At 33.7% G+C, this 24,510-nt stretch overlaps 1 protein-coding gene across 3 annotated transcripts in view; it reads left to right on the forward strand.

The window, feature by feature from the left end:
* Positions 1-24,510, forward strand: part of Rab40 (RAS oncogene family member Rab40) — a 166,234-nt gene that overhangs the window by 110,062 nt on the left and 31,662 nt on the right. For all 3 annotated transcript variants that reach the window (XM_090415439.1, XM_090415437.1, XM_090415440.1), the window contains exons 4-5: positions 3,854-3,914; positions 21,343-21,420. In XM_090415439.1, coding sequence (XP_090271565.1) covers positions 3,854-3,914; positions 21,343-21,420 — 139 coding nt within the window. The remainder of the gene's footprint in view (positions 1-3,853; positions 3,915-21,342; positions 21,421-24,510) is intronic.

Consider the following 24,510-nt stretch of genomic DNA (forward strand, 5'->3'; position numbering starts at 1 on the left):
GACAAGAGGGCATTCTTGGAAACTGAGAATGAATGCTGCCAAGATGAGGGTGAGGGTTAGATTTTTCTTTTATAAGGTGGTGCATGATTGGAATGGATTGCCATTGGATGTTGTGAGTGCAAGCAGTATGAATGAATTCAAGAATAAGTATGATAGTTGGTGCATGTAGTATGTGGCCTCCCTCAATGTGTCTCTGACTCCTGGAGGTCTCTCTTAATAATAATAGTAATAATAATCCCACCAGATACTGTTTAGTGTCATGTGCCAGACTAGACTTTAGAGGTTTCACGTATTCAATGTAGTATTGGTGTTCATTAATTCTTTTTTCCACAGAACGATCTGTCTGGCCAAAGCATGTCAAATTATATTTGCAAGGAATCTGGTAAACATCAGCAAAAGATAGAGGTGACAGTTTGTCTTTTGGAGATGGTAACAGATGAGAAATTTTGTTCATAGAAAAATGTGGGATTAAGATGATCATACTTCAAAATTTTACCAAAAGGTTCAGATACTGGAAATATAAGGGTTTGGAACCCTGTATTATGTTGAATTCTTAGGTGTTTGAATGTAGGAGTCTATCTCTTGGATTTGATGAGTGTTGTAACATTTAATTCTGATAAGTTGTGAATGAAGATATTTAGTATGTTTTTTCATTCACATTTAACATAATCCACCATATCATAAGCAAGACTTGTAAATATTATTTGTTGTTCATCTCTTGCTTGTAATATATTATTCATATAAATGATTTGAGTTTTGTTTGTTATTAATTAATTATTTAATCTTAGAATATGTAATAATAATGAAAATCTTCTTCTTCTTCTACTACGCGTTATTCCCGCTTCCCATGCAGGGTCCGCGTGTTACTTTAGATGCGACCTCTTGTTAGTACTACTCCCAACCGACCCGTCGCCTGGTCTGCCGCTGGGGGGGGGGGGATATATTTTTTTGACTGTAGAGGCATATGTTCATAGGGCCGGTTTGCCTGTTTGCGGGATGAAAAACGCCAGATAAACTGGCGGAAAAAACCCTACTGACCGCGCCCAAGACCGGCTAACTTGGCTATGCCTGAGGAAGATCCTCAAATTCCTCACGTCTACAACGGGAATCGAACCTGGGACACTCCTTCCCCAGGCATATGGTTGCGAAGCGCAAAGCCACTAGGCTAACCGCGCGGTCAATAATAATGAAAATACTCTATATAAATATGTCATTCATTTTATTTAGTAAAATTCTGTAAAATTTATTAAGAAACTGTGTGTAAGTAAATTTAAATGTATATTATTTGAATTGTAATATATCTTTTTTTTTTATTTTGTTTCTGTATGTAAGAGTGATTTTATGTAATTCTTCTGATTGAATTTGATTGGCTGCTGAAGGAGAAACAGAGTTTGTTTTAGTCAGTGCGTGTTTAGAATGTGAATGGCTGTGATATGGAGTGAAGCCAGTAGATCTAAGCTGAACTGGTTAGAACCAGATTTTGGCCGGAAGAATGGGAAAAACGAAAGTAAAGAGGGGAAAATCGTTCAGGACAGCAAGGAGTGAAGTAACAGGGGGCAGTAAGGGGATTTTGGGAAATGTCATAAATCGATTAAGAAAGGACTGGGAATTAATAGGCAATTCGGAATATTTCTACGGAATTCTAAAATTACGACGAATTCCAATTGTAATGAAGGAGATATGAATCTTTTGATGTTCAACTGCCAGTAAGCGAAACTCTAAGAACTCTGACTAAGATCTATATTAATAGATCTTAGAGTTTCGCTTACTGGCAGTTAAACATCAAAAGATTCATATCTCCTTCATTATTATTAAGGTTGCTAGAAAAAGAGCCGTTTGGCTTTCAATCTATGTTAGAATTCCAATTGTTTTGAGGAAGAATGGTGCAAAGCTGAATTTAATGCATAGAAGAAAATAAGGAATAAGTAGATTACCTAAAACGAGTGCATCAAGATTTGTGAAACGCTGTTTAGTATTTCACTTATTATAGTGAAGATTTCTTTTGAATAGTGTTACTTCAAAGTAATAGTTAACTATCAGTTTTAAGTGTGCCTGCCAGTGTGTAAAAGGTGTAACCCGGTAAGAGTTTGTATTTCAGTGTGAAGAAATAAGAGTTAGCTCCGCCTGATATAACTTAACATTAACTGTGGCGTTCTACTAAAAATAGCCGAAGTATGGAGCTTTAAAGTGTTTCCCCCTTGAAATGATAATTGCCTCATAATTAAATTAAGTGTTTATTGACTAAGAGAGAATTAGAAATTTCTACCTTAAGAATAATTACTGTAAAATTCTGAAACATTGAACTGTGTGAACCATTTTAAATTATTCAGAAGAATATAGAATTGACAGCTGAATGTTTGATGCCTAATGTTTTATGTTTGTTATGAGTATTTGAACTAAGTCGATGTATAAAAGAATTGAATTATCTCATTGAATAGAGACAAGTTGTGATAATAGTATTTAAGCATTGAAGAATAATATCTGTAAATTTAACTTTAATCTTTAAACCAAATCGAGTGGCTACTAGTGTCTCAGAGATATTTTGAATATTGTTCAATTAGATTATCTTGCTTAGAAAATTATGCTTAAATGTACATGCTCTATAACCCTGTATTAAATGTTTATTTTATTGAATTCACTTGTTGTTTGCCTGATTTTTCTTCATTGCACCGCTCATAAAACTTATTCGAACCTTGCAGAAGCCTTAAATGATAATATTAACCTCGGCCTGTATAAAGTGAGATTGCAAAAGTTAGTTGATGATTGATCCCTCTGTATTATATAGACTAATCTGAATATAGGGTGGCGCAGTATAATATAAATTTCCTTATATTCGGATCAGTATCAATCAGCATCTAACAAAATAAAAACGGAATTTAAAGAATAAGAATAGATCCAACTAACCAACATAAATGGATCAATTAGCAAGATAGGATGACACAATAATGAGTGTTGTAACATTTAATTCCGTTAAAGTTTTGATAGTGAGAAGTTCTTGTTGTAAGCGTGAGGGAGAAGAGTACACATTATATGCTCTATTAACTAATCATTTGATAACACCGGTTTTTTTTTTAGGTGTGATGAGTACCAGCAGCTATCCAAATAAAAAGGATGCCCAAGAATGGTAAACTAGCAGCATTTTCTTTTTCCATAGTGAATTGAATGCGTGGGTGAAGGCTATTGATCAGCAGTAGGAATATGTTAAGTTAGTTTTTAGAATCAAGCCAAACAATAAAAATGTCATCATAATGAAACCAAAGAGAGGGTTGGAGTGAATGAATGAGAACAAGGTGTCTTCATGATGGTTCATAATATAGTTTGTCGAAGGTCAAGACAGAGAACCACCCATGTGTAGTGTTTTTAACCTTTATATATATCCTGTTTTTCTGGCTGAAATATCCTGATTATAAAAAAAATTCAGAAATCTTCACATCATCTGGAAGGAAATCATCACATAGTAAACTAATAGTGTCAGATAATGGAATATTGATAAATGAAGGTTGTTCCTCTTCCTCAAGCTTACAACAAGCACTTCTCACTGACATACTTTGGACAGAGACAGGTCATTCTATGGTGGGGGGAGAATTAATGGACATCAGTACTGCATTCAATATGTGAATATTGACACTAAATCAATATCTGGTAGGATGGAGCTTGTCATCTCCATAAAAGCAGTTTTAAATATGAATGCCTTTTCAAAGAAAGTTGCGAAGAACATTTTATGTTCTCATTATTATATATTTATGTTTAATATTATATAAGATCTTTTAGATCTTATATAATAATTAAAATGATAGCAGCTTTCAGTGTATTAGTTACATTCAAAGTTTGTAAATGTCCTTTGTTTTAATAGGGAGACATCGGGACAGGGACGTTTCTCTACAATTATTAGATCATATTCTAGAGGTGCACAGGTAAGTATTTAAGTTAAAATGTGTAGTTTGTTACTCCTAATGTCTTAAAAACTGTTAACATAGAATTTTAATTATACAGACAAAAAAAAATTTTAAATGCCAAAACCATGGTAATACAGAAGTTTGTTATGAGCCCTCACACATTCAGAAAAAATGCCATAATAAATGTTCATGCACTGTGAATGAGTAGCTGAAACATGCTGTAATTTATTCAGCATAATTTCTTATGAGTAGTTAAGGAGTGGTTCTTTATCAGTATAATGTTTTAACTTTAGCTCTCAATCAACAGTATATTGTTGTTTTAAATTAGATTTAACACAACAAATTGCTACTTGAAGTCTCTTCAGTTCACATTAATTTTTGTGAAAAACCTTGTGTGCAATTTTCCAGTCTCAGGCTCAATGTGTTGTGGTAGCTTCTGCTGACAACAGCAAAAGTCACAGGCCACAAACTCTTAATTTGATACATCTAAAATTGGTACTGACATTTTTGTTAAAAGATCTTGTACATCGCATACTAAATATGTCTATAAGAGCAAATTATGTGTCACTGTGCAACTTGCATGTTTTCTTTGATGTTGGCATTGCCATTTCAACATACTTGTCCAGCCACACAAATTTAAATGAATTTGCAATTCTTTTCTTCTTTTATTTTGACAGTAACATTTTGAAGGTTTAACACTAATAATCTCAGTATTTCTCTTTCACTAATCTAATGTAATAAAGCTACAGAAATCCATCGCCATTTGCATGAGTTCATGCAACTATACTATCTAGGCCATAGGTGGTCAACAGCAGGGCCGCATGCGGCCCGTAACATGATTTTGTGCAGTCCACAGCAAGATAAAAACTATATTAAATTATATGTATTATCAATTTAACTATTAGTTTCGACCACAGATTTTCTGATTGATATACTAGTTATATTCATTATTTCTGATGACGGAAACAATTTATATTCTCAACACGGAATCAAAATTGCTTTAAAAAGATTACTTAATTTATAAAATCTACTGCTTCTCTGTGCGAGTTGTAGTAGTGGGAGTGGTAGATTTCTATGCGCTCCAGAGTAACGCATCATTGAAAGTCACTTGCTCTGCTCTTGTTACAGCGATCAGTTTCAGAGACTCAGTTTCACAGTTAACAGTGTTATTGTTGCAGTTAGTGTCCCCTGGTCAGTTACTTCAGCCTTTGTGTACTATGAGTAAGAAATGTAAGATCTGTGAAGAAAACAGGTCATTTCAGGAGAAATGGGAAAATGAATTTCTGTTTATAAACAGTAACGACAACAAACCACAGTGCCTTGTGCGTTTGCAAGTATTGTCTGTGCGCAAGGAATATAATCTCAAACGCCACTACATACAGCACCTTGGACAAGTACGTACTAAAATTGTACGTAATTTGAAGAGAAAGGTTAGTGCTCAGAAATCTATTTTTACTAAACCAACATCAATACAAAAAAAGCTCACTCTGGCATTGTTGTATGTAAAACATACAACAAACAATGTTGTATGTTTTACATGTAACACATACATATATATATATGTTATATGTTAAAAAAAAAAAAAAAAAAAAAAACAGAAATATGTAATTAAATTTAACAACTTATATTAAAATTAATCAAGTATTTTATGTTATTCTCGCAGTAGTAAAATGATTTAACAAATATAGTAATTCAATACATATAACTTATTGCCAAAATGAAGGGTTTAAGTTCTGCCTAAAAATGTGCGGCCCGTGACGTAACCACTCATCATATATTGGCCCTTGTATAGAATGAAGTTGGCTACGCCTGATCTAGGCAGTAGACACTCAAAATAAATATGCCTCTGCAGCTTGTTGACATCGGCATCCATTGCCCACACCTCATAGACTAAAGAAATTATTTAGTGTATTAAGTTGGAATGGGTTGGGGTAATATTGGAATGCAGACAATCGGAGAACTTGTCATGTACCATCCAGCAACTCTTGGTGATCTTGTGAACAAAGATTCACCATCCCACTCTGCCTCCTGTCTTTTCTTTCAGCAATTGTGAGTTCAAGTTGATAAGTTCCTTTATGTTGTCCATCCAACTCTTTTGAGGTCTTACTCTCTTCATGCCTTCAATCTTCTCCATTAACTGCCTTTTCCAATGATTCATCTCCTCACATATGCCAAAAGTACATTAACTTCTGTTTAGCGATCATTGTCTTTCCTCTCTAAAACCTTCTTACTAGTCATTCTTGTAGTCCATGGGATTCTGGCTCTTCCATGCCCATAATTCAAATGAATCAATTCACTTTCTTAGTAATCTATCTTTCATATCCATACATCACTACTGGAACCATTGCTTTGACAATTCTAACTTTTGTGGCCTTACTCATACCTCTATAAATTATATATTTAGTAATTTTATCCAAGTGTAAGCAAACAAAGTTTGCACCTGCAGTATCTTCAGGGCTGGGGTAACTCGTGGCAAAGATGAACAAACTTCACATCACTTACCTTAGTACTACTACTCATTTCTCATACTTCTATCTTTCATAATTTTTGTCAGGTTTAACATAACTTTTTTTCCTATGACAATCCTTTAAATTTCATCTCTACATTTTATCATTTATCAATTCTTATTCTGGATCCAAGTAAATCATAACTTTTAGCAATCTCTATTTTATTTCCCATCATCAATGTCAAATTCCTGCCATGTACCCTCAATGGGTGTACAGGATATGATAGTACTACATGAAAAATTTACATCATTACTAACTTCCTAGCTACAATTTTCCTCCAAATCAGTCTGTTACTCGTCAAGACTCCTACATTATCAGATCTTATATTTCTATCGTCTAAGGCTTTGTACCATATCAATCCATCTATATCTTGGTTTTCCTCTGGGTCGTATTCCTGTCAACTTGGCGAAGAACACTTGTTTTGCTAATCTTTTCTGTTTAAGTGACCATACCACCTGAGATTAGCTTTGCTAATGCATTCTTGGATGCTGACAATGTCAAGTTCTTTCCTAATATCCTCATTTTTAATATGATCTTGCCATTGATGCCTCTAATCTTTCTCAGGATTCTCATATCTGCAGTCTCTAGTCTCTGGCTAAGTGCTTTACTTCTGACCCAGCTCTCAGATCCATAAGTTAAACCTGGTTTGAAAACTGTCTTGTATACAGTTAATTTAGTGTTCTGACTAATTTCTCTCTTATTCCATATGAATTTATTCAATTAACTTCCTACCATACCAGCTTTGATTCTGTTGTCTATTTCCATATTTAATTTACCATCATCACTAAAAATCGTTCCTAAGTAGCTGGGGGGGGGGGGGGGGCATGTTTAACCGGGTGACTCCACAGCCAGCATGAAATTTTGTCATGTTGTATAATTTTATATTTTGGTTTAAGCCAATAAGAATACAATTTGGTCGGCTAAATCCCAAATTGCCAGCCCATCGTTGTTCGTTCAGTATCCAGGTAGATACCCAACAGGGTGCATCATGAGAATTGAAGGATTGGACATTAGGTCAGAAGCCCTGGTCGGTTCTCCGCATTCCTTTAAAGGCTATGTGGAGGTCTTCTCTCAGTTATACAGCTTTGACCTTTAAGCACCCCTATTTTATTTCCCTCTGTTATAAATTCGTTTAAATTGCCAAAAGCCATCACTTTTGTTTTGCTGCTATGAAAGTTGTGTCATCGACATATCTTAAATTATTTAAGCTGGGTACTTGTCTGAGTTAGCCATTCTCATAATACATTCACTATAAATATTAAAAAGATAGGGTGATATACAACCCTGCCCTTTTTCCACATCAAACACCATCTTTTTCTCCAAAGACTTTACTTGAAGCTAATTGGTTGTCATACAGCTCAAGCGATATCAAGCGAATTTAGATGTTCAGGTATTCTCAGCAATCTCATTACAATCCAGTCTGTTGTGATCCACACAATCAAAAACTTTTTTTATAATCAATAAAACAGATGAATACTTCCTTCTGAAATTTTTTTGTTTCCGTAATCCATTTCATGTTTGCTATCTGGTCTCTAGTTCCTTTATCTCTCCTAAAGCTGCCTTTTCTTTTTACATTTCTCTATTCACATATGGCTCCAACCTTTGTTGGATCACTTTCAACATAACTTTACTTGCATGTGAAATTAAAGCACTGGTTCTGTAATTCACAGTCTCTGGAATTTGGTTTTTTATGAATTTTATGAAACCGTGATTAGTACCGAACCCTATATACACTGTTTTTTCCTATACATACATACCTATGATAAAGTTTAATTTATAAATTAGGCACATTAAGAGATTAACAACAGTAACTAATAATAAAATAGAATAATTATAACAACACTATGAAAGTTGTCTGAATGTGAATGGAAATTTAGCAACCTCAGCATACGTATTTTTTATTATTATTTATTATTTTATGAAGTCAAGAACTTCTACCTTTTTCACTTAAATGGTGGCACTTTACGGCTTCTCTTTGGGCATATCCAAATTGCCAGCATTCCTACTCTTGTGCTTTGGGGCCATTATTAAGTAAAATAAGGGTTACTTGAATATAAGCACTGTAATACCAAGACAGTCTATTTGATAACTGTGACCTACTCAGAATGGTGTGTAATTTAAAACTTATGAATTGTCTATTACTAAAAGGAGTCATACGGCTTCATTTCGACGACGTAAATTTACATAGGCAAAGTGGATATTAGATCCAACATTATTTCAAAGCTGTATGTTTGTAGAAACATGAAAGTTTTGTAAGTTTACCCAAGAGCTTATGAGAATACAATCCTTGGCATCCTCGAGTTGCCTTAGGTTGCACTACTTGGCTTAAGTAGCAAATGCGACTTGGTGATGCCGAGGATTATATTCTCATAAGCCCTCAGGTCAACTTACGAAACTTTAATGGTTTTTGCAAACATTCAGCTTTGTAATAATGTTGAATCTAATATCCACTTTGCTGATGTATTATAAATTGTTTATTTCTCAAATTTTCTATTTAATATTTTCAGGCCAGGATTGACTGCAGATGGGGGGGGGGTGCTGTGGTATTTTTCTTCCAAACATGTTGACAAATTTCAGTTAATATGTTCACTACCTCATCCCCAGCTTTTTTGTTTGTCAGCTGTAATAATGAAAAGTGAAGATATCACTTCACTTTTCATTATCATGGGTTCCTCGACAATTTTTCTCCCTTCAAATTCTCTTTCAATAGTAACATATTGTATACAAATCCTCTACATACTTTTTCCATTTTTTTTTCACTGCTGCTTCCATCACACATTATCCTGAATTACTTTTTGTAACTCCTAATCTACGGATAAACTTCCTTATAACTCATCTTTCAAAACAAATCTCTTATTTTTCCTAGCCTGTCTCTAGAAATCTGCACTCAGTTCAGTCTCTTTGTTTCTCTGGAGTTCCAGTCTTCTTCTTCTTTCTTCTATTTGAATATCTTTATCTGACAGCCATTCGCAAATCTATCTTTCTTTCTTGGTGCCTTACTTAGTCACAGAAATGTTCATTTGAAACTGGCCAAAAGATTTGAAATAAGAGTATTTTCTTCGTAGTGTGAACTGGATGACATTATTTGGTGGGAAAAGATCTCTAAGTAGATCTAAAGTTTCCTTTTGAAGAAAATTTGTGAATTGGTTGATAACATCTGAGTTTGTCAGATAATCTGATAGTTCTATCACTATATGTTTTGTTCTCTCAATGAAGTGTTAAACTATTAACTATTTTTGAGCGATTGTTTTACCTACACGTGGTGCTACCAGCCAAGACAGATGTGGCCAGATCAAAGGTAAGGAATCTCTTTGATCTACAAGGGATCTCAAAGATACCTCTGCTTTATGAATTTTTAGGGACTATTAAGGACTATTTACTTTCTCCAGCCAGTTAGTGAGGTTTTTTATCAAGTCATTATTCTTAATGTGTGTGCACCAAGTGGTGTCTGAATCTAGTGCAATGTTAAGTATTGCCTTATTCGTTTTGATTATATATTCTTCAGAGTCCATGACTGAGGCATTTATGGGATATCATAGACTATTCACAAGACTTTTCAGGTTTTTTTTTTTTTTTTTTTTTTTTTTTTTTTTTTTTTTTTTTTTTTTTACAAAAAAAAAAAAAAAAAAAAACCTGAAAAAATTCAGCATGTTTTTGCATGAGAAGAAAAACAGAATAGATATCTACCCCACTCTAAAGTCATTATCGATCTGTGTTTTTATACTTTATCTGTCAGAGAAAAATTTATTATCAAAAGGAATTGGTATGACCTTAGCCTTTTACGTTATCCCTGAGTAGACATCATAGCTAATGTAGAAAAAGGATTAGGAAGAACCAAGAGATTCAGCTGACTATTTATATTCAAACAGTTTCTTTTTTTTTTACTTTCAAGTACCTAGAAATATTCCAAAAATGGAACTGATAGCTCTTAAAAAATAATGTTGCAACAACATTGTGGTTATTAAAGCAGATAAGGAAATGTAGTCAAACAGGAAAAATCAGCAAGCCACAGCATTTTAAAGATGTAAAGAAGAGACAGCATAAGTCTGGATTAGCTTTTCACACAACCAATGACAAGCATCCAGTACTTTAGCACAAAAAAAAAAAAAAAAAAAAAAAAAAAAAAAAAAACCTAACAACAAACAATTGTTTTGTCAGAAAATTCAAGAATGCTTCAGAATTTTATATTCTTTCACTGCTTATTGTGATATGTATACCTTTACTTAGCTTTTTGGTTAAATTTTTGTGTAACTTTCAGCAAGTTCCTGACATAGTATACTTTTCAGCACACAAAACTAGTAGATTTTTAAGTTGAATACAGTATTTTTATGCTTTTATGTCATGTGGTCAGTAAACTGAAAGTTCGATAAATGAATCCTTCATGTTCATTCTTTACAGGTTTTTGGTGTTCCATATGAGGACATTATGGCTATTCACTTTTTTGCACAATTTGCATAGTCATCTTCATTTCTCACTAAGTCTGAAAACTCCGGAACAAGTTGTGTCAGTAGTTTTACCAGTGGTAAATGTTATGATCTTGTGGTTTGTATTTTGCACAAAATGATCTTTGCACTGCCTTTGCCGAACCAAGTTAAGTAAATTCTAAAATACACAAAATGCTTTCTCCTGTTTTGTCAGCATAATGGAGTTCTCCTGGTATTGGAAATATGTACAACTTCCAAGTACCAAAATCTGAAAGAAAATTTGAAAAATGTAAAGCTTACTAGTACACTTTGGAGCATATTATGCATTCATACGAAAGCTAGTTACTGAGTAATATTTGAATCTATTTAAATACTTTTTTGAATCACTGTATAAATTTTACAAATGTCATCTGTGCAGATGTGAAAATGTGTTATCTCTGTAATGTAAATTTCATGTTCTTGAATGTACAGTTTTTTTTTTTTTTTTTAAAATCAGCCACATAACATGCACATCTCCCAAGATCTATTATATGGCAGTGCCATATGTGGCAGATTAAAAAAAAAAAAAAGAGGAATTGTTATGTTTGTTTCTTGAAGAGACATTGTCATGTAGATCATTGAATGAAATCTAAACAAAAAAAAATTGGTTTAAACCAGATGTTGACAGTACACTCCATTTCTCATTTTTTCATTTGGCAAACCTTTGTCTTGAATATCCTAAGCTAAAAGATTTTCTCTAACTAGTTCCCAAAACTCAGTCTTATTTTGTATAAGAAAGATACACTGAATTTACACTCACCTTTGATAACACCCTAGATTCCTATGCAAGATATTCTTTTTGAACTGACTTTTCACTTCTAACTTTTTTTATCAGACATCACATTCATTATCTTCTCTACCTCCAAACTCAAACTCCATCTCTGCTGCCCAAAACCTCCTACGTTGCTATGTTATTTCATATAAAATATAAACATGTACTTGCATTAGATGTACACTCATGTTCATAGAAACCACATTGCCTACTGTAACCATGTTTTTTTGGTAATTAAATTTGAATGCCTACTTGAAAAGGGATAATAACACAACTGTCACAGATAATAAAGGTAAGGTAACATTTTTATTTTTTATTAATATTTTGCTCTTCTTAGTATAAGATGTTGCATAATTAAGAAATGACAGCAAATTTGCAAATATTTCAAAATGGAGTGGACAGTGATATTTTCAATGGAAAAACAAGTATTAGCATCAAAATTTAGTTCAACTACACAGTTTTATTAACATGCAGAGCTAAAAATTTACTTCATCGCCAAATTCCTGACATATACCCTCAATGGGTATACAGGATATAATAGTACTACATGAAAAACTTGCATCACCACTAACTTCCTATCTAATTTTTCTCCAAATCAATCTGTTACCTATCAACACTCCAACATTATCAGATCTTATATTTCTGTCTTTTAAGGCACTTTTTACTGTGTCAATCCACCTATATCTTGGTCTTCCTTTGGGTCTTTTTTCTGCCAACCTGGCAAAGAACTCTTGTTTTGCTAATCTTTCCTCTCCCATTCTGTTTAAGTGACATACCATGTGAGATTAGCTCTGCTAACACATTGATGGATGCTAACAATAAAAAGCTATTTCCTAATATCCTCCTTTTTTTAATACGATATTGCCATTGATGTCATCTGTTCATGTCCCCTAATCTTTCTCAGAACTCTCATATCTGCGGTCTCCAGTCTTTGGTCAAGTGTTTTACTTCTAACTCAGCTCTCAGATCCATGAGTTAAAATTGGTGTTTAGCTTTCTTACATTTGTCTCACTATTCTCTAAGAGCACTATTTGATTGATATGCCAGAAACTTTCGATATGCTTTCTTCTTTTTCTTTCACTGTCTCTTTAGCTTCCTTGTCCACCATGGAGTTCTGATTTTTCTGTCCTTGCAGCCAACCTCACCATATGCCTCTCTGCTGAGTCACTCAATATTTTCTTCAGGATTTGCCACTGAATCTCCAAGGTTTGGTTCCTGTTCTCAAACTCTTTCATTTTTTTTCTTCAATAATATTTGTGTATTTTAGTCTACAGTTCACATCTGAGAGCTGCTCTACTTTTATTCTCTTTAAAACTTTCATACATGTTCTTCTTTTCAATATGAAATTCAATTTTATCCTGCTTAAGACTAAATGATAATCGCCAATTTTAAATCCTCTGTTAACTCGAGTGTCCTACACCAGTGAGAAAACATCACTATCAGCAATAACATTGTCAGAGAGACTTTTCTTATTCCTTGCCTATTCTGTACATAAAAATGTGTGCAAATTCATATGTTGGAACATTGTGTTAGTAATAACCAGTCCATGTCCTCAGCAGAAATCCCAAAATTTACTTTTTATTGTTTAGTACTTTGTGGATCCTCCTCTTGTCTTTATTACAGCTTGGCAGGACATTGTCAAAATCAATTTCCTGATGGATGCAACTGTCAATTCATGGTTCCATACCCTTATAATGGCTTTTTGGCACTCCCAAAGGGTTTTCAGCTTGTTATGTCAGTGTCCTTTTTGTGCCACAAATTCTCAATGAGGTTGATTCAGCAACTACTGTGGCCATTTTCTTGCCACAGTAGTTGCTGAATTGAGTATTCATTGAACCACTCATTAACCTTTAACAAAAACTGAAGCTTTTTTAAGTACTAAACTCAATTCATATGGTATATTTTAGGGTTATAATAGCATTACTTACATGTTTTTCCCTATAACAAGGAGCAGAGTCATCATTGTTACGGTAAAGTGGTCTGATAGTAGGCAGCAATTCTTCTAAAATTTTCTAGTACATTTGTGCATTCATTGAAACTTTTCTAAAATGCAAGTGACCAACACCATGATATGACACTCAGCCCCAGATCATCTGACTGGCTGAGAATTTGACACCAGACAGTCAGGGTTGAATTTTTCCCCTGATCATCTTTGAACTGCTTGTCTGCTGTTGGCATCCTACAGGTTAAACTTTTTCTCATCAGAAAAAAAAATTACTCTTCTCTACTGATCAGAGGTTTATTTGGCATGCTCTTTGCACCAGTTTAACCCAGTCAATCATTTTTTTTTTTTTTTTTTTTTTTTGTTAACAAGGACTTTTTTTAGGGAACCTGAAAGAGAACCTGAAGAGGAGGCTATCAATTCCTGTCGAATGAGTCTTCTCTTGATAATTACAGGACATGCCACAACTCCTGTTTGTTCTTTCCAGTTCCATTTCAGTTCTCTAGACTATGCCAAGTGATTTTTTTGAGGCAGAGCTGCTTTAGAACTTGATCTTGGCTTGGTGTAGACACAGGCTTTCTTCCTGTCCCATTTTTCCTTTCAGTAGATCTGGTTTTCTTCACTTTCGACAGCAGCCGTACCACAATAAATTGACTACAGAATACGCTTTTAGCTATTTCAAGATAGGAATAGCCTTCTCTATTCAAAGCTTGAATCGCACTTTTTCTGCGAGGTGTTAACCACATGTAACTAGCCTGATGCAATAACAGCAACTATTACATTATACCATTATACAGAAACTTGTGGGAATAATAGAGGATGCAATACAATAAAATATCTAATGATAAGCCATTGAAAATAACCATTCATCTACTAAAAACTATATTTATGTAAGGTGATGTGGTTTTCTATGAACATGAGTGTAGTTTCTGGGGAAGACCTTCCATGGATGGGGAAAATACTATCTGGCAAAATTACATTGTAAGGGAGGTCTTTATTACTGGAGGGCATGGCTCACACTTATGGTTCATTGAATGTGTTAATTACTGTAATTGTTTATTAAATTTATTTACCAATATAAGTAAACAACATAACTTAGATTTCTTTTTAAAACAATTTTTAAAGTTTTTAATCATTTTTATTTTATTGCTTTTAAAATATTTTGCATGTAACTGTCATAATTCATTTCCAATAATTTTTTATGAAAATTTTCATGGCAAATTGCTAGTCTCATACTTTGAGACTGGTGAATCTGTTATATTTCTGTATTTCTATTACCCTGCTTTGTCTTTATTTGTTTTTACTTATAATAGTCTACTGCTGCCTTTTTATCTATTTCTACTATATTTTATATTCTCATGCTCTGTAGTCTAAACAAATTTATTTGTTTTACGACTGTGCCAGTTAGACTATGTGTTGATTGCGAGATTATAAGATTTTTAACTAAAGACAAAGCAGATATTGTTTATATTCCCCGCTTATATTAATCCTTACCTTAAATTAGTCATGGCTTAATTACGATCACATAAACTTCTATCTTATGCAGGTTCAAAATTTTCAAGATAGTGCAATGACAGAATTAGTCCAATGTTGTTGTTCACAAACCATTTAATTAAATTAAAAAAAGAATATTTACAAAGTTTGGTTCATAACATATATATACAATTGCATTACAATTCATGGTTATTATCAATTCTTCCTAATTCAAACTTAGTTCTAATTTTCTTCCTTTTAAAACTAATTCACAATGTAGAATATCCTGCCAATCATATATACATACAAACTGACAATAAAGCATTGCTTGAGTAAGCTTAATTGGATATCAATTTACATTATCTCATTGTACCCATAAACAGACACACTTGATGTACATTCTCATTCAGCACTGTCTTATACATGAATCTTTTGTTCACACATAAGTGTTCCTTCTTGTCTTTCCTTCTGCTGCTTCGTTCCTGATTTCCCACTAAATTATGTCTTTGTCCAAGTTGTCTATTTCCATGTGCTGTAGGGCCCTTAACATGGCAGCAATGTGCAGCTCTTTCTGACAATCGACGCAATGCTTCTAATGGCAGCAGACCCAGGTAAACGATGATTCAGAACTCTCCGACCTACAACGCTTCTCTTTTGATTACCAACAACGGACCTCTCGTGGCAGCATACTCAGATAAGAGAAGGTGAAAACCTTAATACAAAATTCCTTCTCAACACTTGCCTTATAAAGGCCCGGACTTCCATTGCATGTATGTTACCATTCGGACATGATGTTATACTTTGCATCTTTTGAACTTGCCATATACAGACATGAGTTAAAAGCATTATATAATGACGTCATGTGCCAAATTATTTTAAGAAAGGCTGATGGTTAAGTTTTTACAAAAGATACAAAATTTGACATTTCTTTAAGTGCAATCTTCCTATAAAAACATATAAAAACAAATATAAGTTACATATCATGAGAGATTATACAAATCCTTGGATTCAAATCCCATCCCAGAAATCCTAGGATGTAAGGAACCTTTATAAAAGGTTTTTCAACTGGAAATGAGCTAGGTGGTTTTGTGTGGGAGCACAGAACTTTTATCTCATAGAAACACTTCTTTCATTTTTCAAACTAGGGTAAGAACACATAATTGACAGTTGTAATATACTGTGTTGTAATTCTAACCAAAGACAACCTAAAGTGTGAAATTCTGAAGTTCTTGTTAATGAAATTGAATTACTGCAATAATAAATGTAGTGTAAAAATCTGCATTAATGTAAAATGCATTCTGCATAGCAAACTATGACAGCACAAAATAACTTGAACATATTAGTCACTTTGGGCACATTTTTAGTGAAGCAGGCAGATATGGAAATAATGACCAGAATAGGGGCAATACTGATATAGTCAGAAGCCATATGAATATCTTTATATAAAATGAGAGGAATTGGCCAAAATACTAGACTACCAGTACACAAAAATATTTTTGAAGCAATTTTACTGAGTTATGTTAGATTATAAAACAACTGATCAAAGAATGGGAATTGGAAATTAAGAGGGAACCAGTAGAAGCAGTTGTGCAGAGCTCTTTTCAAAATAAAGATATTAGAAAGACACTTAATATTATCGTTATTTAAGAATAAATTCCTGAATTATAGTTGTAACCATTGGTGAAGTTTGCGGTGTATGCATTTTTTTTTTCTTCTCTGAAACACAGATTGAGCTGAAACATTCTGCTCATACCTTCTTTTTTTTAATTTAGAGTCCATACTGCTATATCTTGTGGATCTAGTGATTACCATCATTGTCACATAGTACAGTGAAATCCATAAATAAACTAGAGAAATCCCACAGAAGGTTCAACTAAGGTAGAACTAAGGAAGTGGAGGAATTTTTTGAGGCTTTAGAGAAAGCAACTGACACAATGAAAAAGGAAAAGTTGGTCCTTGTTGGGGATCTAAATAGCGGAGTAGGAAATTATTGTGAGACATACAAAAATATATTGGGAAAATTTGGAGAAAAGAGCAAAGCTAATAATAATGGCAAATACCTGATGGATTTCTGCTCAGGACATGGACTGGTTATTACTAACACAGTGTTCCAACATAAAAATGTGCATAAATTCACATGGAGGGAAGAGGCAAGGAATAAGAAACGTCTCACTGACAATGTTATTGCTGATAGTGATGTTTTCTCACTGGTGTAGGACACTCGAGTTTACAGAGGATTTAAAATTGGTGATTATCATTTAGTCTTAAGCAGGATAAAATTGAATTTCATATTGAAAAGAAGAACATGTAAGAAAGTTTTAAAGAGAATAAAAGTAGAGCAGCTCTCAGATGTGGACTAGACTAAAATACACAAATATTATTGAAGAAAAAAAATGAAAGAGTTTGAGAACAAGAACCAAACCTTGGAGATTCAGTGGAAAGACTGAAGAAAACATTGATTCAGCCAGAGATGCAGACAACCTCATGAAGTCAGGTTGTCTGCAAGGATAGCAAAATCAGAACTCCATGGTGAACACAGGAAGTTAGAGGCAGTGAAGGAAAAGAAGAAAGCATATTGAAAGTTCTTGGCAAATAAGTCAGCTTGTGCTCTTAGAGAATACAGAGACAAATGTAAGAAAGCTAAGCATTGTGTAAAACTAGCTAAACAAAAGTCATGGGAAGACTGGTAAGAACACAGAAAATAAATATCAAGAAGGTGGCAAGATATTCTGGAGGTTGTTGAAGAAGCACTGAAATGGAGGAAAGAGTGCTGTAAAAGCATGATATGAAAACTGGAGAAAAAGATATCCTTAATGCATGGAGTAATTACTTTGAAAAATTGCTAAGTGTCATCACAGTGGTTAAAAAACACTGACCATGAATGTAGTCAGGAATACATACCCATACTCGAAGTAGAAAAAAGCCATCAAAAGCCTGAGATGTGGAAAGTCTGCAGGGGTAGATAATATTTGACCAGAAATGCTCAAGTATGGAGGTATAAAAGTGCTTAAAGTGGTAGTTCAGAAGGCCTCGACAGAGGGACAAATTCTAGATGATTGCAGTAGAGCTTTCATAGTACCCATATATAAAAAGGGAAATAAAACTGAATGTGAGAATTAATACCAGACGTTCTCTACTGAGTGTGTCTGGTAAGATTTATGCCAGTATACTTGAGAAATGGTTGAGAAGGATTGTGGAAGAACAAGCTGGATTCAGGCCAAATAGAGGTGGTCAGGATCAGATTTTCAGTTTACAACAAATAGTTGAGAAATCATGGGAATATAACAAAGATCTGTATTTAAGTTTTGTCGATCTGGAAAAGGCATATGACAAGGTCTTAAGAGAAAAGCTATTCAAAACTCTACAGTTATATGGTGTCAATGGGGCATTATATCAAGTAATACTTAGTCTTTGAGTTGTAAGTCAGCAGTTAGAACTGAAGAAAGTACAGGAAGATGGTTTAATGTTAAATCTGGTGTCAGACAAATATGTACATTATCCCTGCTGTTATTCATTATCTATATCAGCGATTTTCAAGCAGTGTGTCGCAAGATTTTTGAAAACAAATTAATCGAAAGAAATGTCGTAATTTGCACATTTATTCCCTTGAAGCTCCCAAAAAGGATAAGTAATTACTATTATTAATATCTTCTGTATGCCTATTTTTTCTAGATCATCAAAAATGTTTTAAAAAATATATTTTTATTGTGCAGCAGAATTTTAATAATTAGTCTAGGTGTGCCATATTATGAGAAAGGTTGAAAATCACTGATCTATATGGATCACATTATGAACGCAAGTGGTATTAAACCTTATATCAAAATTGGAGATATTAATCTCAGCTCTTTGCTTTATGTGGATGATGTTATACTTCTAAATGAATTTGCTACAAGTCTGCAAGATTCCCTGACTAAATTGAATAACTGTTGTAATAGATATGGTATGAAGGTTAGCAATAACAAGACAAAGAAGACAATGAAAATAGGCAGAAGCATGTGAATGGAGAACCTATAGAACAAGTAAAATATTTCAGCTACTTAGGCACGATTTTTAGTGATGATGGTAAAATCAATATGGAAATAGACAAGAGAATCAATAAAGCTAGTATGGTAGGAAGTCAACTGAATAAATTTATATGGAATAAGAGAGAAATTAGTCGAAACACTAAATTAGCTGTATACAAGACAGTGTTGAAACCAATTTTAATTTGGTGAACTGAGAGCTTGGTCAGAAGTAAAACACTTAACCAAAGACTAGAGATTGCAGATATGAGAGTCCTGAGAAAGATTAGGGGTATGAACAGATGGCATAAACGGTAATATCGTATTAAAAATGAGGATATTAGGAAAGAACTTGGCATTGTCAACATCCAGGAATGCATTAGCAGAGCTAATCTCAAGTGGTATGGTCACTTAAACAGAATGGGAGAGGAAAGATTAGCAAAACAAGAGTTCTCTGCCCAGAGGAAGACCAATGTATAGGTGGATTGATATGGTAAAAGATGCTTTAGAAGATAGAAATATAAGATCTGGTAATGTTGGAGTCTTGAACAGGTAACAGACTGATTTGGATAAAAATTATAGATAGGATGTTAGTAATTATGTAAATTTTCATGTAGTACTATCATATCCTGTACACCCTTTGAAGGTACATGGCAGGAATTTGATGATTATGACTAGAGAAATCAGGGAAAATCATTAAATGGGTTAGGAGATATTGAAACATGCTCTGCATAGGCCAGAACTCTTTCCTGATATCTTTGAACCCTAAACAAGGATTTGATGACATGCATTATTAGCAGAATGATGAAATGCATCAGCTGAGTTGAGATTTAACTAGCACTTTAATGAATTCAGACAAGACATTAACTTTCTAGTAAATCAAATTCATTCCTCAATGCATATATGTGTGATTGGACAGCTACTGTAATCACCTCTTGCATGAATATATCTATTGAACCAACAAATACCACATGATCCCTGTTAACATTGGAATAATTTATTCAAAGTCTGCTGTCTTGTGTTGTATTGTCTATTGTTTTGTGTGTTCCCTGTCTCGCAGAATGAAAACCCGAGTTTCATAATGCGGGGGGGGGGTACTATCTTTTTGCGACTTGTAACTCACCTTTTGTAGAAAAAGTTCCCCAATGGGATTCATTCCAGGGTTTTCCACAAAAGGAACTGCCTGCCAATTGAACTTTGGAGGCTCTTACAACTTTGAAGGTAAAAAAATAGTTACTTATATCCCAGCAACCAGAAAATCAGCATTCACTTGTATTTTATTTGATTTCTGTTGAGTTTTTGAGGTAATATAAAGCATTGTACAGGACATTCAGAATATCTTTTGGTTGTAAAAATCTGAATTTAAATTCCATTTGTAGTGTGATGTGAGGAACATTAAAGGCTTTTCAGTGAGGTAAATTTAGCCAGTCTCATTCAGTGGTAGCAGTTTTTCCAGCATACTGGCTAGATAACACTGTTGATTCTCACTGTAAACACCATCACAGCCATCTGACAAAATACTCTGTACATAGCATTTTGCATGCTCTATATGTATGATGCTGTGTTATAAAAATTTACTATTGCAAACTATCCCTATAACAAATTGTTGTATTGCTGTGGTCCTTATGAGTTTGTTGCAGTGAGAGTCAACTATATTAAATTATTAAATTCCTCCCCTATGTTGTCATATTCAAAATTTGTGGGTCCTTTGAGATCCAGTGATGTTTAGGTATTATTGCATGTGTGGGTAGTTCTTTGGCTATAAGCAATCCATTGCCTTAGTTTCTCCATTGTAATGTTAGACAAGCTATCCCATAGCAATTGAACTATAATATTCTCATTTGTCATTCACTAAAGATAGGTACAGTTGTTTTTCCATTAACTCTGCTTAATTAGTAGTTAATTTGAAATATATAAATTAAAATAATTAAATTGATACAAAGAGCAACATAAAATACTTCAGTTATTTCATATAGGTTTCGTATTTCCAATCAGGTTTGAGCCTAAATTCTTTGCCAAAGTGATTTTAAGTAACCCCATCATTTGCTTATCTACTTTTACAAGCATTATTCAAGTACTTTTACAAAATTCAGTTGTGTGTTTTGAATTGTTTATCATAAATATTTTTGTATGTCAGTTTTTATATAGACCTTTTTTTTTTTTTTTATTGCTTTCTATAAGGTATTCTTTTCATTATGCTTTTCATGTTGATGAAAGGGAGATGTAATTTTTAAAAAAATATTATTTGTTTATTAAGGGATGCATTTATAAAATGTACTATCTTTTAGGGTATTATATTGGTTTATGATATAACAAATAAATGGTCCTTTGATGGTATTGATAGGTGGCTACAAGAAGTTGAAGAGGTAAGTGCTACATTGATTATTGTTGTTGATTTATTTCATGTCAAATAATTTTGTTCTAACATACTACCATTATTGAGCAGTGGATCCTTTGAGATCCAGTGCCATAAAAAATGCTTCATAAAATTGTCAAGCAAAATGTTACTATTTTGATATGAATCCCACCCACAAAAGATTATAAACCTATCAGTTTATTACCATGCATAGGTTAAGGAAGAAACAGAACACGAAACCTTTACAAGCTTTTTTTTTTTAATATAAGTAGTGGTGGAATTTTTTAATAGTTTTTTTTCATTTGTTAAGAGATGACTTTTATAAAGTTTTATTAGTTTATGATCTCACAACAGGATAAATCATTTACCAACTTTCACAAACATTCATGCCACTGTAAGATTCAAACCTATAGCATATTAGTTGGAGAGTGGGTACATTACTGTTCAGCCAGCCAGATTGGCACTTTCTGGTATTGTCAGAAACATAGATGCCTTTTGGTTGAAATGACCTAGACTTGAAAATAAACATAATTATAAGGGCTTTTCAAATGAATGTGAATTAAGATTTTATCCTTTAAACTTGGCTTCTTCCCTTAAGACAAACTAATTACTAGCACTAACAGACATAGCAGACTATGGAGATGAGATTATCATTAGCAAAATTAGTTTTATGAAAAGCTAAGTTATTTGGCCATAGACAAGCTATACTAATTGCCTCTTATGGCCATTGGGAATACATAAAGTAAGATGGATGGGAATAGTTAGTCTCTACCACCACTTAATTGCAAATTTTTGACTTCCTGAAGATTCTTAGTTTACTAATACCATGGCTTTTATTGTAAAATGTTAAGTAGTTTTTGTAATTCTTGGAGTATTATATCCCAACTTCGATAGTCTATTGCACAGTCATTGCAACTGCACTGTGTTAATGTGATTGTCCTTCAGTTGGAAAGACCTAGGTTTTTGAAGGTTTGAATCATATCTGGAATATAAGAAATTATATTCCATACAAAACGTTCATAAAGTCTTTCAACTGAAAGTGAGTTAACTAGTCACATGGCTTATTTTCCTCAGAAACTGGTGTTTGTTGTTCTTGCTAGTTTATCTACAAAACAAACGAATAGCAAACATGCACAATTAATAGACATTGCAGATGCACTGCCCTTGTCCGTCCTATTTGCTTTAGCCATAATTCCAGTTAAATAGATCCCATCATTATGATTTAGATGAGAGAAAGAGAACTACATGTCATCAGTTGTAGCAAATAGTAGCAATTTTGCAGAAGTTGTCAAATAATATTTTGAAGAATTTAATTTTACATAATGTATTGGAAATTTTGCTTTTATTTTCTAATTTCAGGTGTTAAAAGGGGTAAAAAAAAACTTCATTAGTAACAGCCATTCAAAAGCCATATCTTTGTTTTTAGCTTTTAAGCATTTTTTTTTAAAAATAAATTCCTACATTTTGTTCTTAATCTAGAACATTTCTTGCATGTATCACCCCAAACCAATGAAGAAAGATGCTTGAAAAGAAGTAAACGAACAGCTCCCATGGGCAAGGTGCATCACGGCATGTAATGAGTCGCATGTTTGTAGCTGGTATAAATTGGAGGAACATGATGCTCCCAAGTCATTCCAACTGTGTCCAGGTGAAATAACTGCGAGAAGGGAACTTATGGGGTTGAAAAGAGGCATTGTGATGAAATTCCATGTTGCAGCCTATCTGTTTGGCAAATTATTGACAAATTGGATCATCTTAGGTCAATAATCAGTGATACCATACTGAGGTGGAAGTGTAGGGCGTCAACTGCAAGTGCTACCTTCAGTGAATGACCCACAAAATAAACGTGCTATGTTATATTGATATGTAAGAAAGTTTTTTAAAAAGACTCAAAGTTGAGCTGCTTTTAGAGGTTAACTGTAGAGTTACGTAGACAAATATCATTGGAGGGAAAAAAATGGAGTTTTGAAGAAAAAAAATCAAACCTTGGAGACTCACTGGCAGACTGAAGAAAATCTTCTCTGCAAGGATAGAGAAATCAGAGCTCTGTGGTGGACTCAAGAAGTTAGAGGCAGTCACACAAAAAGAACAAAACATATCAAAGTTTCTAGTAATTATATTAGCATGTGCTCTGAGAATATACAGAGAAACATATAAGAAAGTAAAGAAATACATAAAAGTAACTACGATCTTGGGAGGACTGGCATAGAAGATAAATATCAGAAAGGTGGCAGTGTTCTAAAAGTCATCAGAATATAAAAGTGACTTTTTTTTTTTTTTTATTCTTATGGCAAAAAAAATACAATGCAGCTATAGGTCAATGTTTAGTCCAGAAAGCCAATCTAGGGCCTCATCTGTTACCTCATGGATGTCTTGGAGGTTACTATGAAATTGGCGCTTTGGGCAGTCGTTTACAATATGAGTGATTGTCTGGCATATGGGGTGGAACAGGCACAATAAGGGTGCTCTGACAGTTTCCATTTGTGTAGTAGGTAGCCACATCTGCCTTTCTTAGTTCTGATCCTGTTGACAGATGACCAAATCTTCCTAGGAAAAGCTAAACCAGGCTGTGGAGCATAGGGATCTTCAACCAGGAAGCCATTTGTTGGAAGATTGTTGGACAGTGCTTTCTCCACATGTCAGATGTTGATGATTAGGTAGCTGAAGAGAGTTCATCCATGGACCAGAAAGGTGATGAAAACTAAAGATAAAGATATTCCAGATTTTTGGAGTAGTTATTTTCCTCAAGTGATGATGGTGGAGGCAGGATTCAAGAGGAATGCAATTAGGTGCGTGCGTGTGTGTGTCAGTACTTGAGATAGAAAAACCCATCAGTGACCTGAAATGTGGAAAAAAGCTGAAGTACAGTTGACCAGATATGTTCAAGTATGGAGTCATAAGTTTTACCATGGATGCACTTCATAATTCAGAAGGTCGATTTCCAGATATGATTGGAATGGAGTTCTCATAGTACTCATCTATTTAATTCTCCTTATTACTTTTTTCTGTATATTCATTCCAGTGAGTATTGCCATAATTAAAATCACCAATAACGATCACCCTTCTCTTTTTATCACTAAGCCAGTAGTTGCCTATACAT

This window comes from Typopeltis vanoorti, chromosome 3 (assembly GCF_054136105.1).
Source record: "Typopeltis vanoorti isolate ZY-2024b chromosome 3, IOZ_Tvanoo_1.0, whole genome shotgun sequence".
NCBI lineage: Eukaryota > Metazoa > Arthropoda > Arachnida > Uropygi > Thelyphonidae > Typopeltis > Typopeltis vanoorti.